The sequence below is a fragment of the Hyperolius riggenbachi genome, chromosome 5 (assembly GCF_040937935.1).
Source record: "Hyperolius riggenbachi isolate aHypRig1 chromosome 5, aHypRig1.pri, whole genome shotgun sequence".
NCBI classification, from domain to species: domain Eukaryota; kingdom Metazoa; phylum Chordata; class Amphibia; order Anura; family Hyperoliidae; genus Hyperolius; species Hyperolius riggenbachi.
Window position 1 is genome coordinate 322291320 of NC_090650.1, and position 16353 is coordinate 322307672.

The following is a 16353-nucleotide window of genomic DNA, read 5'->3' on the forward strand; positions in this document are numbered from 1 at the left end:
CTGAAACTGGATATAATGCGGCAGCAATTTCAGTTCTACAAATGCACCATATTACTTCGAAGGTCCAATTCTGAACAGCAACTATTTGCCTCTTCTGCTACTACTTCTCTGTAGAATGCTGTAGCCCACCACTGCTGACCCCTTAAAGGGAACCAAATATGTGAAATCAAGTTCGCTCCCATTCACGTCCCCATGCGGAAGTGTATTGGAGAGACAGCATACAAATGCGGCCGTGCGAGAATCTGCAGCATGCTGCAGATTGTCGGATTGCTCCGCACCGCTCCACAAAACCAGCATGCAATGGAAACTGTTCCATTGCCGTGCATTATTTACAGTGCAGCCATGAAGCAATGCGTCTATAGGCCCATACACACGTCCGTTTTTTGCGAACGACGGGTCGTTTGAACGACCCGTCGTTCAGTCGCCCGCCCGCTAAATCGGACGTGTGTGCAAACTGTCGTTCGCGGGATAAGAGTGAGTTTGAGCGATCCGCCGGGCGGATTTAGCGGGCGAACGACTGAACGACAGGTCTTCAAACGACCCGTCGTTCGCAAAAAACGGACGTGTGTATGGGCCTTATGTAGCTGCATCGCACCGCTTACAATGGAAACAAGCCCTTAAGATCTGCATCAGAAAACGAGATAACATTGTCTTTTGTTTACATTCCTCTGTTGTTACATTCCTAGCTGTGCTAAATAGGAGCTGTCTCTGCTTCTAGTGTGCACACAGTGGAGAAATAACCACTAGAAGATTTTAAAATATAATAAAAGCAGCTATGAATAAAATGCAATGGCAACTTGTGATTTGTAAATGAACAATATTACTTGTGCACAAAAGCAAATATGGTAACTGAATGGGTAATAAAAAGTAGAAAACCACATTTAATTAAATGTTATGTCAGAGTTTCACAAGGCTTTATAGCTAAAATATTAGAGGCAGAAGATCAGCAGGACAACCAGACAATTTGCATTGTTTAAAAGGAAATACATGTGTCAGCCTCCATATCCCTCAGGTGTGATAATAAATCTACGACGAGAGGAACCCAAGGATTTTTATTTACCTGAAGCTTCATCCAGCACACTTTAGTGTGTCAGCTCCCGCTGTGTTATCTTGGTCCAATCTAATGAGCTGCTGCAGCCAATATAATGTCCGCAATCCCAAGGGCTACAGTGCTTGCACTTTTCTGGGCCGCCAACCATCTCAATAAATGAGCATTCTGCACGTGTGCAATTGATTAGGGTTGCAAAGGTGCTGGTGCCAAATGCTTCTGGTCACGGGAGTGTGATCAAGGAGGCACGCAGCCAGGGCCGTGCATGTGCAGTAGTCTCTGACTGTGCTGAGCGGCGGACTTTACTGGGGCAGACAACAGCACAGCCACAACAGCCACAGTGAGTTTTTAATTTTAATAAAGCCGTTAGTTTTTCTTAGGGGGACATAGATCAATGAATGGGATCTGTATTCCCACTCATTGATCTCAGGGGCAGCGAAAGGCGGCGGGAGTGCACGCGGCCCCGCAGCAGCTGTGCAGTCTATCTGGACGAATATATCCGTCCAGATAGACCGAAGTGGTTAAAGGAACACTATTAATACCCAAAAGTTCTGAAATGACAATGTACAAATATACAAATAATGTCTAAGTAGCTGTGTAAACATTTTCCTACTTTTCATGTTAAATATCAGATGGAAAAGAAATCATTTTGTGTAGATTTTAGCTATATTTGGAAAGCCTCATGTGCATAGGTGAATCTCTGCAGTCTGACATGTTAAGAACAGTGTAATATTGAAGCAGAGTAATATGAAAACAAAAGCCTGCTAGGTATCAGGTTTCACACACACAATTACAAATGTTTATGTTGCACATAAGATACATTTCCTCTGTTCTCTGTGAAAGAAAGCTCTGCCTGTCTCTGACTGAGCTCTCTGCACACACAGGATTAGCAGATGCACTATGAGGGAATTCCCCCTCCCCTCATGGCTCATTCTGCCGTCAGATTAGAGCAGACTGCCTTCAGAAAAGTGTGAAAGGAATTAGATAACAATAATACAAAGAGATAAGGATTTAAATGTATACACCAGTACTTAGCAGCAGTTCCCAAATATTTCCTATCTCAGTTGAAAAAAACACGTTAATCGATAGTGCTCCTTTAACTTCAAACTCAGGCCCCTTTTCCATTTATGGCTGAACTGCTTGTTGGTCGACCAGTTCAGCCTCCCATCTGCTTGGGTTATTTTCCACCAATCTGATTCCTTCCATGGCCATGGATTCAGGGCCATGAAAGAAAGGTATTAGGCATTAAAACACAGCAGGAATACAATTCTTTTTCTCTTACAATTCTGCACATACCTTGGAAAAATCTGTTACCTCATTGCCATTTAAAAATGTCTGTATTTTTCTCTTTTTGATATCTAAAGGTGCTAATATCAGTACAGTATTTTCCTCAGATGCAATCTTTTTCACTTCAATACAATTGTACAGAAAACAGCACAGTATGTGGGGAAAAAAGCAATGTAAACTGATTCTATGGTCAAATGGAACAGAAAATTTTGACAATCGAATTGTTGGAATTTGCGATTGCATCTGAAGAAAGTTACCTAATCATCTGGCTTCTGCAAACAATTGATAATTACCTTCCGATTACTTTAGATCCTGCAAATCTACTAATTAAATCATCACATCAGAGTAAAACACTGTATTGTTAATAAGCACTTAAAGACACAGTGATCGCCAACCTATCAATACTACCTGTAGCACCTTAGGTACCTAGAAACAATCACTTTCAGATTTCATCTACACTGTCACCTTTTGGAGAAGTCTGAGATTACATTACAAACAATCAGGTACAGCAATAACTTGCAATATTGAAGTTCTCTTTGTATAGGCAATGTTTCTAGGACAAAAAGTAAAAACAGTACTAGCATAGGAACATTTTTTGTTTTGTTTTTTTGCAATAAAAGTGTCTTAAAACCCTTTCCTGTATTACTAAAATAGTTGGATTATTATGAGGTAATTAGTATACTGTGATAATAAAACAAAAATATTGAAAAAGGCTGCCTGGTTCCATTGTGAACGCAAACATATACAACCAACCACAGCACAAGTTATTTATCAACACTTATTTTCGTCTGTAATTTACATTTTCATTCTGCCAGTGTCACACTTTTTTTTCTCTTCAGAATCCCAGTAACTGCTGGGTCATTTCTGCAGTATGTAAAGTGACTCAGGCCTGGGAGAGCACATTGTGCACTGTACTAGTTGAGAACTAGGCCTGGATGCTGGGAGCTGAGGCAACACACTGTGTGTACCGCAGCTGTTTGTCTGCTCACACATCTGTGTAAAATAAAGATTTCTTACCTTGAAGGACATCATGCACATCTCAGCAGCAGCTTAGGGTTCTTTCCTTGCAAGACGAGAGGGTAATCCTGAAATATATCAGCGCTTCAGAGCAGCTGCTTCTTGGCTGCTAGCAGTATCCTGAGCATCAGCTTGCTCTTCCATCAGCAGATAGTGAGAAAAGAAAAGCTCCAAGCCTGGACGCTGCAGAGTTGTAGCCAGCAGTATATTGACTCCTTCACTGCCAAAGCTCTAAAGGAGGATGAAGTATAGAGATACCAGAGCAATTCAAGCACTGATACATGTAGCATTAGTAGATTTGATTAATCAAATATATTTGTGTAGAAATTACATTTCTAAATTAATAATAAGTCAGGCTCTTTGGTTTTAAATATTAGATGGTACGGAATATGAATCCTTTTCATATCCAACATCTAATCGAGATAATGACAGGGCATAATGTAAGTGTACCTCTGCTCCTTCTGCTTCCTTGCCTTTTTTGACATCATAGAGAGGGGAGAACGGGCCATAGTGGTCCCCTAAATAGTGACATAGCAAAAGAGGATGCTGAAGTTACTTTCACACCTCAGGCACTCCCATACCTGCTGCATTATCTTTAATGTATGCTTTAGCAATGGCTTAACTACAAACCATTCACTCCCCCCCACCCCTGCCTCAAGCTTTGCTGGATGCTCAACATTAAATGTGGCCTCCCTGAATCTCCCTTTGTCGCCTATTTGTTTTCAATGTTTTTGAAAAAAGCAAACAATACAGGATACAATATATATATCCCAAAGATGGGAATAAAATAAACGATAATATAATGGTTACATATACCTATGTATGAGATAGAAACACTAAGACACAAGGAACATCAGCAAGAGTGGCGTTCAATGAAGAAATAGAGATACGCACGTTCAAACTCTGGTAGAAGCCAGCCATACACTATCTACGAGTAAGTTGGCCCTGTAAGGGAATACCTTGAAGACCATGGATACTACGCTTTCCCGAAATGCTCATCTCGATTAGCCAGTGAGAAAGTGATCTTTTCCAGCATATAGGTAACATGAAGATTGCAAGACAAAGTTGGAAAACTAATAGTGGGGGATGTGCATTCTCTAACAATGATTGCTTTAGCTGTACTGCAAAATTGTACCAACAAAATTGTAACAACAGGGTGTTCTGGTTCTTAGTAAGGGAAGGGGCCCCTATATGAAATAAAGCTACCCATGGGTCATGTGACACTCATGTCTCCAGCACCTCCCAGGCTACGCCAAAACAGTCCACCCAGAATTTTCATACAATGGCAGAACCACTGCTGTGAACGCGGTTTGCTATTGCCTCACACCTCTTAAAGTGTCCCCTTTTAAATGATTAAGAAGGAGTAATGTACCAGTCATAGAGGATTCTGTATCAGTCTCCTTAATAGTGTCTTTCTCAACCTTTTTTTCCAGGAGGAACCTTTCAAATATTTTTTGGATCTCAGGGGGACCCTTGCATAAAAGTTATACATTAGTGGAAGCAAAGGGACTTTTAAACAAAGCTGTAGTTATGTGTTTTTTCTATATTAACTGTTGCCTTGTTAAGCTTTTATTCCATATTTATCTTTTACAGTGCACACACTCATTCAATGCCCTCCATTATGGTACTTCTAAATATACTGGCCCACATAGTGTTTCCTATTATAGCTCCCTCAATAATAGTGCTCCTTATTATACTGCCTCCTATTACAGTCCCCTTTATATACTGCCTCTGTATCATAGTGCTTTTTATAACTGTCCTCGTTATTCAATAAACATGACCAGAGGCGTATCTAGGGGGGGGGGGGGGGGGCAATGAGGAACATATGTCTCTGGGCGCAACATTGTAAGGATGATCAGCATAGCCGCAGTACCCTCACATGCATGAGAGGCGACTCTCTGGCTGCCTGAAGTGTCCCTGCTTCTCACCCTCCCACTGCAGAAGAGCGTAGAAGCATTAACAGCAGCACAAAAAGTGAGGCACATCTGGCTGTCTAAAAGGGGGCACATCTGGCAGTCTAAAAGGGGGGCACATTTGGCTATCTGAACAGAGGAAGGGGGCCCATCTAAATGGGGGGACATATCGGGGGAAGGGGGCAGATTTGGATATATAAATAGCATTTGTACATTTGACTCCACCCATGACCACGACCACATTCTGATGCGTTGCCACACCCGTTTTGTCCATGGGGGTGTGCAAAAACTGTCCCTGGGCGCTGAAAGCCATAGCTACGCCTCTGAACATGACACCCCATTTAGTGCTACTTGTTATATTATCCCTTCAATATAATGTTAATATAATATTATACCCTTTCCCTTCCCCTTTTTAAAGCTACTTATTATCGTGCCCTCTAATTATAGTGTTCATAACAGTCCCCAAGAACAGTCGGGGATAACCAGAAAAACAAACAAACAGAAAAACATTCAGAAGAAGCTTACAATGTGCATATCATTTACGTCCTCTGCAATGCATAGAATATACTCAGCATCTATATGATAGTATGTTTCCATCTTACTGGTGGCGCACCACGCAGTGCATGTAGTGATTCCCTCTTATTACTCAAAATCATACAAATAATTGTACATCCCTCGTCTTTTCCCTACCTCCTCCTCCCCCTGTGTGCTGTTTATGAAGTAAAACCCACTAGGCTCATAATAGCCCCCTATAATTATTTAATTTTGGATGCACTTCTTTAGTGGAAACTGCATATTACTTAGTGTTGTATCCATGTAGAGAGAACTTGGTAAACCATGTTAGCCTTAAGTTATCATTCACTCTGAAGACAATGTTTGACAATGTTTAAAAACTATGGTTTTTAGTCCATATACCCCAAACCTTCTGAAATTTAGCAGCACATCCCCTGGCTATATATGCCGCTTTATATAAATGTAACAAGGAATTAATTCGATTTTTCCAGTATGTGATTGTTGGGGGATCTTGTTGTTTCCATTGCAATAAAATGCATTTCCGTAATAAAATAATAATAACCCTAGTAACGCTCTCTGTGCTCTAGTTGGAGCTAAGGCCGACACTTCCCCGAGAAGACAGTAGAATGGTTCGGGAGGGACTCTTATTTTAGTTAATATAGAAATGTATGCACATACTTCCTCCCATTGTGATGCAATCCTAGGACACAGCCAAAAAATGTGATCAAAATTTGCAGATTCCTCACCACATCTCCAACACTTGGCAGGGTCCGAGGGCTGAAATTTTGCGAGTTTAGTAGGTGTCATATAAGCCCTGTGGATTATTTTAAATTGAATTAACTTGTCTTTTGAGGCAATTAGATATTCAAACGGCTTTATGAGAACGTTTTCCCAGTCTTCATCATCAATGGTAGGAACTATGGCAGACCATGGTTGTTTATAGACCGTAGAGTGGGGTTCTGTGAGTAATATTATATGCTGATATAAAGCAGAGAGAGCTTTTTTAAGGCCATTCCTACGAAGAATGTCCTCTAATTCAGAACTTTGTATACTAACTCGACCTTCGTTGAATTGCGTATGAAATGCATGTCTCAGTTGCAAGTAACGAAAGAAATATGTGTTTGAATAGCGAAAAAGTTTCCTTAAGAGTGTCAAAGCATATTAAAGTACCACTGGAGATGATGTGTGTCAGCTTTGAGATGCCTTTTTTTAGCCAGACAATCGGATCTGGGATAGTGTAAAATTGTTCCAATTCTGGGTTGTTCCAGCCAGGTTGGGGTATTGGGGGATAATCTATTTCGTTGGGTTCTGTACCAGGAGTGTACCACATTCCAGGCCTCCATTACAACTTTCATGTTTGCGGTAAGTGGATAAGGTGCTTTCAGTCCTCTATATAAAACCTGGGATAAAGCCTCGAACGACCCAAGTCTCGCTGCATCTAATACCGTGGACGAATTAGACTGATCTTGAACGAGCCACCAGTGAGCGGTCACCAACTGACTAGCTAAATAGTATTTGTAAAAGTTGGGGAATGCGAGTCCCCCTTCTGTCCATGGCCTCTGTAGCTTTCTAAGGCTGATACGAGGAGTTTTATTGTCCCAAATAAAGCTGGTCATTATTGAATTTACCTGTGCGAAAAAGCTTTTATTGAGCCTCAAGGGGGAGTTCCTGAATAGGTATGTATACTTGGGTAATATTTTCATTTTGATTAAATTGATCCTGCCTATGAGGGATAATGGAAGACATTTCCAACTAGTTAATTTGCACTTAGTTTCTTGGAGCAGAGGGAGGAGGTTTTCTTGGTAGAAATTGATAGTGTGGTGGGATATCCAAACCCCTAGATATTTGACTTTACCAACCGAGTCTAGTAGTAGTGAATTGAGTTATTATGATTGAGGGGAAGCAACTTTGATTTACCCCAATTAACAGAAAGTCCTGATAAATGGGAGAAAGAATTAAATATTTCAAGTGCCCCTTTAGTGGAATCATTTGGATTTTCCAAATATAGTACCATGTCATCTGCGTACATAGTGTTCATAATTTTAATGCCGCTCATTAATTTCCTTTTCATCCACTCTACACGTACCTCGGACTCTTATCTTTTTGTTCTCGTTGCTGCATGATGGATATGTGTCATGTAAAAAAACAGGAAAATGACCATTGTGCCAGTGGTGAGCAAGTAGAGGGAGTGGAACTCAGGATGGGCAAACAACATGTAAAGAGGACACAGAGTAGCCAAGGAGGTAAATATGAAACTTTATCAACCGCCAACTGAGCCAATACCACCTCCTGAGTCCTCTCAATGCCAAGGAACAGGGACGGATTTACAGCTCAGGAGCCTATAGGCACAGAAGCTGTAGCGCCCTAAGCTCCGCCCCTCAGCACAGACCACAACCCCAGGCCACATCACCTGTTTTAATTCTAATAACACATATGCTAATAAAATCACATTTATACACACCTTTGATGAGTGCCGCCCGTCGGGGATCGGGACCCGATCCCCTTGGGTGACATCGCTGGGCTGGCCTGCACAGACGCGAGTCAGCTGTGCAGCTGACAACGTGTTCTACTTCTACGTGAAGGGACAGAGGAGCAGCGTGTGTGTCACATCAGGTGGTGGCCAGAGGAGCGGCGTGGACAATAGGATTGCCCGTTGCTGGGGGTGAGGTGAACCACAGGGCGGATCACTGGCGCGGTGTGGGTTGTGAGCCTCACTACACACGCTTGTTTATTGGCTGAGGCGGATGTTCTCCGGCCGCCTCAACCAACTTTAATCAATAATACGTCAAGGGTTAAATTTTCTTTTAAAACACACATAAACTACATACAACCAACACACACATACACTACATACATACAACCAACACACACACACACACACACACACACACACACACACACACACACACACACACACACACACACACACACACACACTACATACATTCAACAAACACACACATACACTACATGCATTCAGCCAACACAAAGAGACACACACACTACAAGCAACACAAACACGCATACACGCACTACATACAGTACACACATACAAGCAACACACACACACACTACATACAGTACACACATACATACAAGCAACACACACACAGACACACACGCACTACATACAGTGCACACATACAAGCAACACACACACACACACACACTACATACAGTACTACATACAGTACAACACACACACACACACACACACACTGCATGCAGTTCACACATATATACAACCAACACAGGCACACACACTCATCGGCCCCCCTCTCTCTCCGTAGCCAGATCCAACCTTAGCGGTGACTCCATCTCTGGGGCTGGACAGTGGGCATCCGTCATTTCAGTGCAGCGTTGTCTGTCCCTCGCCTGCGTTAGATGTCACTGCTGCAGTCTCAGGTCGGGAGTGGGCACGCAGCCAATCAGTAGGGAAGCATCTGGCTGCATAAAGTTCAGCATGCCGTGCACTCTGCCTACAATGCCAGCGTCGCGGGCAGTGACGGGGAACGGGGGCGGGACTTCAAATTAAAGTGGCCACCCGCAGCGCTGAAAACTTTGACGCTCTGCAGGTGGCAGTCACCAAAATCAGCGGCAGCGCTGTTCGTGGTCAGTGACTCATGACATGAAGTATCACTTATGCATGTATGAGCCTGCAGTGAAGAAGCGGTGGGGGGGGGGGGGGGGCGGGACGCACCGCAGGCGGCAGTCAGCTACATCAGCGGCAGCGCTGTCATGGGTGACTGACTCATGATGACATTAAGTATGCGCAGGGCCGCCTATGTAAGTACTAGGGCCTGTAGGCACGTGCCTACAGTGCCTAATGGTAAATCTGGCCCTGCCAAGGAACCCTGGGATTCTATGGAACCCTTGTTGAGATTCCTACCTTTAACAACTGCAGCCTTCACTATACCCCTCCCATAAATAGTGGAGATACCTCTACCCTACCCTCATACCAACTGTGGCAAGCATATCTCCCCTCATAACATATATGGCCGGCATATGTTTTTCCCCCAAACACATTTGGCCAGTACAGTGGGTTGCAAAAGTATTCGGCCCCCTTGAAGTTTTCCACATTTTGCCACATTACTGCCACAAACATGCATCACTTTTATTGGAATTCCATGTGAAAGACCAATACAAAGTGGTGTACATGTGAGAAGTGGATCGAAAATCATACATCATTCCAAACATTTTTTACAAATAAATAACCGCTAAGTGGGGTGTGCGTAATTATTCGGCCCCCTGAGTCAATACTTTGTAGAACCACCTTTTGCTGCAATTACAGCTGCCAGTCTTTTAGGGTATGTCTCTACCAGCTTTGCACATCCAGAGACTGAAATCCTTGCCCATTCTTCTTTGCAAAACAGGTCCAGCTCAGTCAGATTAGATGGACAGCGTTTGTGAACAGCAGTTTTTAGATCTTGCCACAGATTCTCGATTGGATTTAGATCTGTGCTTTGACTGGGCCATTCTTACACATAGATATGTTTTGTTTTAAACCATTCCATTGTTGCCCTGGCTTTATGTTTAGGGTCATTGTCCTGCTGGAAGGTGAACCTCCGCCCCAGTCTCAAGTCTTTTGCAGTCTCCAACAGGTTTTCTTCCAAGTTTGCCCTGTATTTGGCTCCATCCATCTTCCCATCAACTCTGACCAGCTTCCCTGTCCCTGCTGAAGAGATGCACTCCCCGAGCATGATGCTGCCACCACCATATTTGACAGTGGGGATGGTGTGTTCAGAGTGATGTGCAGTGTTAGTTTTCCGCCACACATAGCGTTTTGCATTTTGGCCAAAAAGTTCCATTTTGGTCTCATCTGACCAGAGCACCTTCTTCCACGTGGTTGCTGTCCCCCCCACATGGCTTGTGGCAAACTGCAAAAGGGACTTCTTAGGTTTTCTGTTAACAATGCCTTTCTTCTTCCACTCTTCCATAAAGGTCAACTTTGTACAGTGCATGACGGTGGCGTAGTGGTTAGCGCTCTCGCCTTGCAGCGCTGGGTCCCTGGTTCAAATCCCAGCCAGGGCACTATCTGCAAAGAGTTTGTATGTTCTCTCCGTGTCTGCGTGGGTTTCCTCCGGGAACTCCGGTTTCCTCCCACATTCCAAAAACATACGGATAAGTTAATTGGCTCCCCCTAAAAATTGGCCCTAGACTACAATACTTACACTACATAATATAGACATATGGCAATGGTAGGGATTAGATTGTGAGCTCCTTTGAGGGACAGTTAGTGACAAGACAATATATATATATACTGTACAGCGCTGCGTAATATGTCGGCGCTATATAAATACTAAATAATAATAATAATAATAATAATAATGACTAATAGTTGTCCTATGGACAGAGTCTCCCACCTGAGCTGTAGATCTCTGCAGCTTGTCCAGAGTCACCATGGGCCTCTTGACTGCATTTCTGATCAGCGCTCTCCTTGTTCGGGCTGTGAGTTTAGGTGGATGGCCTTGTCTTGGTAGGTTTACAGTTGTGCCATACTCCTTCCATTTCTGAATGATCGCTTGAACAGTGCTCCATGGGATGTTCAAGGCTTTGGAAATCTTTTTGTAGCCTAAGCCTGCTTTAAATTTCTCAATAACTTGATCCCTGACCTGTCTTGTGTGTTCTTTGGACTTCACGGTGTTGTTACTCCCAATATTCTCTTAGACAACCTCTAAAGCCCTCGCAGAGCAGCTGTATTTGTACTGACATTAGATTACACACAGGTGCACTCTATTTAGTCATTAGCACTCATCAGGCAATGTCTATAGGCAACTGACTGCACTCAGATCAAAGGGGGCCGAATAATTATGCACACCCCACTTTGCAGTTATTTATTTGTAAAAAATGTTTGGAATCATGTATGATTTTCGTTCCACTTCTCATGTGTACACCACTTTGTGTTGGTCTTTCATGTGGAATTCCAATAAAATTGATTCATGTTTGTGGCAGTAATATGACAAAATGTGGAAAACTTCAAGGGGGCCGAATACTTTTGCAACCCACTGTATATCCCCCCACATCATAAGTGTGGGCAGCATAACTGCACCACCCTCCTATGATAAGTGGAGCCACCGTAAAAACCCTTCCCCCACAAAACAACAAGCATGGCCACATAAAACTCATTTTTCACCCATGTCAAGTGTAGCCACCACCCATGCCCAATAACATGTGAAGCCACCATTAACTCACCCCTATAACAAGTGTGGACAGCATTTCTCTCCCCCTACTCCCATAACCAGTGTAGCCAGCTTATCTCCCACCTGCCTACCTAAGCATGGCCAGTGTATGTCCCCTCCCTGTAACATGTGTGACCAGCATATCCTTCCCCTCTTCCCCGTAACAAGTGTAGCCAGCATATCTCCCCTGCCTCCAGATAATAAGCATGGCCAGCATATAAACCCTCACTATATCATGTATGACGAGCACATCCCTCCCCTCTTCCCCATAATAAGTGTAACCAGCATACCCATCCCCCCCTCCCCCCCAAAAAAGTGTGGACAGCATATCCCTCTCCCAAATACAAGGATCCCCTGCAGGTGATGCAGTATTCTTGTTTTCTTGTCAGTCTGTTGTTACTATGTATAGGGAGGAGCATTTGGATCAGATTTAGGCACATGTCAGTAAAACTCCTGATGGACCCATTAAGCCCTTCAATTATTTTTGCTTCCCCAGATGCTAATTTTAGCTGATGGTAAATAAAGAAGCCATTAAAAAGCGCAGCTGATTATCATGCTGAAAGCTAAATCACTATTCCATTTTGAACATGGGTAAAAGCTAATAATAATAAAAAAAATATATTATTTATTTATTATGTTACTAAAATGTATGGCTCGGAAAGTATTATTATAGGTATCCAGTAAAATATTAAATATTACAAATGAAAATACCTAAAATAGCTTCCAAGAGTACCATGAGGGAGGAGGATCATTTTGTGCTGTCAGAGTTGTTTACTGCAGTAGTAAAGCAATACCCTCTTGTGATGTACTGCATGCCAGGTCATTTCCGCGCCGAACCTGGGCGCCGCTATAGCACTAACGCTATAGTGTGCGCCTCACATAAAGGTAATTTGGGGATCCGGCAATTGCCAGACCCTAAATTTCTTCTCCCTCTGAGTTGCTACATCTCAGGGGGGGATAGTATTTAACGACACTGGGAATTAGAGTGGCAGTAGGGTGAGCTGTCATTCGGCTCACCCTGCGCTCAGCTCACCGGCAACATTATAATATCTACGCATAGAAATGAATGCCCCACAAGCTTTAGTATTAATGCCTAATCCCAATGTTCCCAAGAGACGGAAAAGAGTATATTATGTTTTTGTATGTTCTATTTTATAGGCTATTGCCAGGAACTGGAAATCAACTAACATCTCTTTTGACCAAGTTTTAAATAGAGTTGAATGGATTTTCTTCACCGCACTGTACAAAATACTACGATTACATTTCATACAGACTAGGAAGACTGGTCCAATAGACAAATATTCACTACAGCGCGAGCTGGATACACTGGCTTGGAATGGAAATATTTCTGATATGTTTCTCGTGATTCTCAATGGAAGACGATGTTTAACTGAATTCTTATTTACCTTTACATTGTTAATGCCTTTTGGGTGCTTACTCTTGTGAAATCTGCATTTTGTATATTTTTTGTCGATACAGCAGGATTTTAATGCCTGCATGATGGGATCTGTTATTCTCTATTTGAACCTGTTGTGTTTTATTGCAGTAAACGCATAGATGCAGATCTCGCAGGTGTCTACTAGAGCATGAAACTGAGACAGTCACCATGAGCCAAAGCCAGATGGCACCCATGGCATATCCCGGTAAGAAAACTGTTATGAGACAAGAGGACCTGACCCCTCCTTGTTCACACCCCTTCCCTTGCCTTCATTTGCCTCCCCCTCCAGTGTACTTCACAGCCTTGGGGCCCATCTCACATAGAGTCATAAAACAAGTGTGGCCATCATGATTTTCACACCCATATCATGTGTGGCCACAAAAACACCTGATCTGAAGGAGAGTCCCCTGTATCGGGGGAATGAAAGGTTAGTAGTTGGGGCCTCAAAACAGCAGCTGCTCCCCTCTAGTTACATCCCTGGGACCTGCAGGGAGGCAAAAACTAGGTAAGGTCTGTCTGGAGCCAATCTGTGCCATGTCTGTCATGACAAGTGAGATTGAATTTGTTGAACTTTGATGAGGTAAATTGATTAGCAGATTGGATGCCACTCACCATCTCATCTCGCAGTACCAGTTTGTAATGTCGATGGAAACTAGATTACCTGGAGGAAGTCATCAACTGCACAAATGTGTTGATGTAGGATTTTTATAGGCTTTGCTAGAATCAAATTCATTGAGAAAAGATTGCCATATATGAATGACATTGTCATTGAGGTCCATCTCTCACTATCTTTTCAATACTGTACAATACTAACTGCTAAACAGAGTGTAAATATAATTGTCAGGATCTCTCCTGTAGCATGTTCTGTTGGTTGCAGTGGAACTGCAACCGGGCAGTTCTGACTTATCTGCTTGCATTCGGTTGCGCATTCGCAATAAGTCTCATTGTCGTTTGCAATCACTCTGCAGTTCAGAGCAGCTCAGGATGCTGTCATGATTCCTCCTATTGCTTGCTGCAGTCGAACTGCAGCCAGATAGCCCTGGATTTCCTACATGTATGTTGTTGCATAATATTGCATGTATTTGTTATGAAAGTCCTTTTTCACAGTCAGCTATCAGCTTGTAATCAAGCCAGCTCAGGATTGAGTAATTACCACTCAGCTGTGTGTGGCAATTTGCATGCCTGCATCCATTGGCTGATGGCAACATAAAAGTCTGCCTCCCATTTTAGACTCAGCCCGACATAGTGTACAGCTCCCTGAGTTGTTGCTGGGTCCATGCTGTGAAAGTACTATTGTGTATTGCCTTGCTTTGTATTTCCATGCATGCTGGATGTTTGCTGACTTCACTGGGGTTCAGTGAAGTCCACTATCCTAATTGGAGACTGCCTTCACCACACTTGTGACTGGTAGTTATCCTTCTTGCCTTGTTCCTGAGGACGTAACTAAAGCAGCAGTTGCCATTAGTTACGCTTCTACCTGTTTGTCTTGTCTATGTCAGTGTAAATGTTTGCCATTGCTGGGACAGCGACTAGATTGTCAAAGCATTCCATCTGTCTGACTGTTGCTTGTCTTGTTACTCAGCCTGAGGATTAGTGCGGTGTCGCACTAAGCAGCCATTGTATCTTAATGCGACTTTCATTATTCAAATTAATGTATTTCAATGCGACTGCCAGACTGTCTAAGATACGACCTTAGCTTTACTGACCATTCTCTCGCTTAGTCCTTTGTACCGCAGCCATCTGATCTAACGTGTATGACCCTAGCCTGTTACCGACTACGTCTGTTGTGTATTATATCACATGGCATCTAGCGTGATAGCGGTATCGGAAGCCCAGAGCTGCAGTTGCTTTGGGCAATCTTGCTCCCTTGTTCATTACTCCTTTGGCCACCTGTGTAGCTTCTTCCATTACCCAGCTACATAGTCTTGAGCATACACGCTGACTCAGAAAGTATACCCTCCAAGCATAATATTCACAATGCAGGCAGTGCAACGTCAAATTATCCCATCTACACATTTAGGAGAGGCAGTTTAACCTCTTGAGTACCACAGGTTTACACCCCCCTAGTGACCAGGCCATTTTTTACAGTTCTGCACTCTGCACCTTTAACAGCTTATTACTCAGCCATACAACTTAGCAGCCAGATTTATTTTACTTGCTTTTCTGCCCACCAGCAGAGATTTCTGTTGGTATGATCTGATTGCTGCTGTGTTTTTTTTTTCTTTGTAAATAAAAATTGCTAATTTTTTTTATTTTAGCCCTACCACCTTCCTTCCTTCCCCCGAGATCCACCATTATGATCACCTCTATCAGCCTAGGAGAGGGATCAGATTTTGAGCCACTCCAGTGGACATCTAAGTGACAAAGCTGTCCTCTGTACAGCTCTGCGCTAGATCGCAGTGCTGTACAAATGGAAAAAAAACTTTTTCCCCCCCTAACAGCCTGCCAGCTCCAATTGCGGTTGGCAGGCTGTTTACGGAACTAATCTCCGCCCACCGCTCTTGACGCCAATCGGCATTAGGCGGTCCTGGGGGAGCCACTCTGCAACCGCCTATCGGCGGTGGTGGTCAGTGGTGGTCGGTAGTTAATAATAGACAGTTAATAATAGACAGGTTCAGATAACTTGTTATAAATGTGGATCTTTCCCATTTTTGTATCAGCTAGTAAGGAATATGTCGTTTTGGGTTCCATTGTATGACAGGAATGTGTCCAGAAACAGAAATATTTTATAGCAGAGGTTCAGAAGTGTAGATACAGGAGGACTGTTTTATATGTCAATTTACTCTACAGCACTAATTACCATAAATGAGAGCATGTCTGTATGTGTTGGTTGGGAGAGCAACTATCGCAGGTGAACTAAGGTGAAGCTTTTTAAGATAGTTATTTCCTATTGGGAGGATCCTCTTACATTTAGCAGGCAAAAATGAGAATATGATTGTCTGTCAAAAACAAGTATAT

General features: G+C 43.0%; 1 protein-coding gene across 3 annotated transcripts in view; it reads right to left on the minus strand.

Moving 5' to 3' along the window:
• Positions 1 to 3493, minus strand: part of LOC137518875 (ankyrin repeat domain-containing protein 29-like) — a 63964-nt gene extending 60471 nt beyond the window's left edge. For 2 of the 3 annotated variants that reach the window (XM_068237273.1, XM_068237270.1), the window contains exon 1: positions 3353 to 3493. In XM_068237273.1, coding sequence (XP_068093374.1) covers positions 3353 to 3373 — 21 coding nt within the window. In that variant the 5' untranslated portion in view covers positions 3374 to 3493. Of the gene's footprint in view, positions 1 to 3134; positions 3280 to 3352 lie in introns of those variants that run through there. The other variant, XM_068237274.1, reaches the window with a different exon arrangement.
• Between the last annotated feature and the right edge of the window lie 12860 nt (positions 3494 to 16353).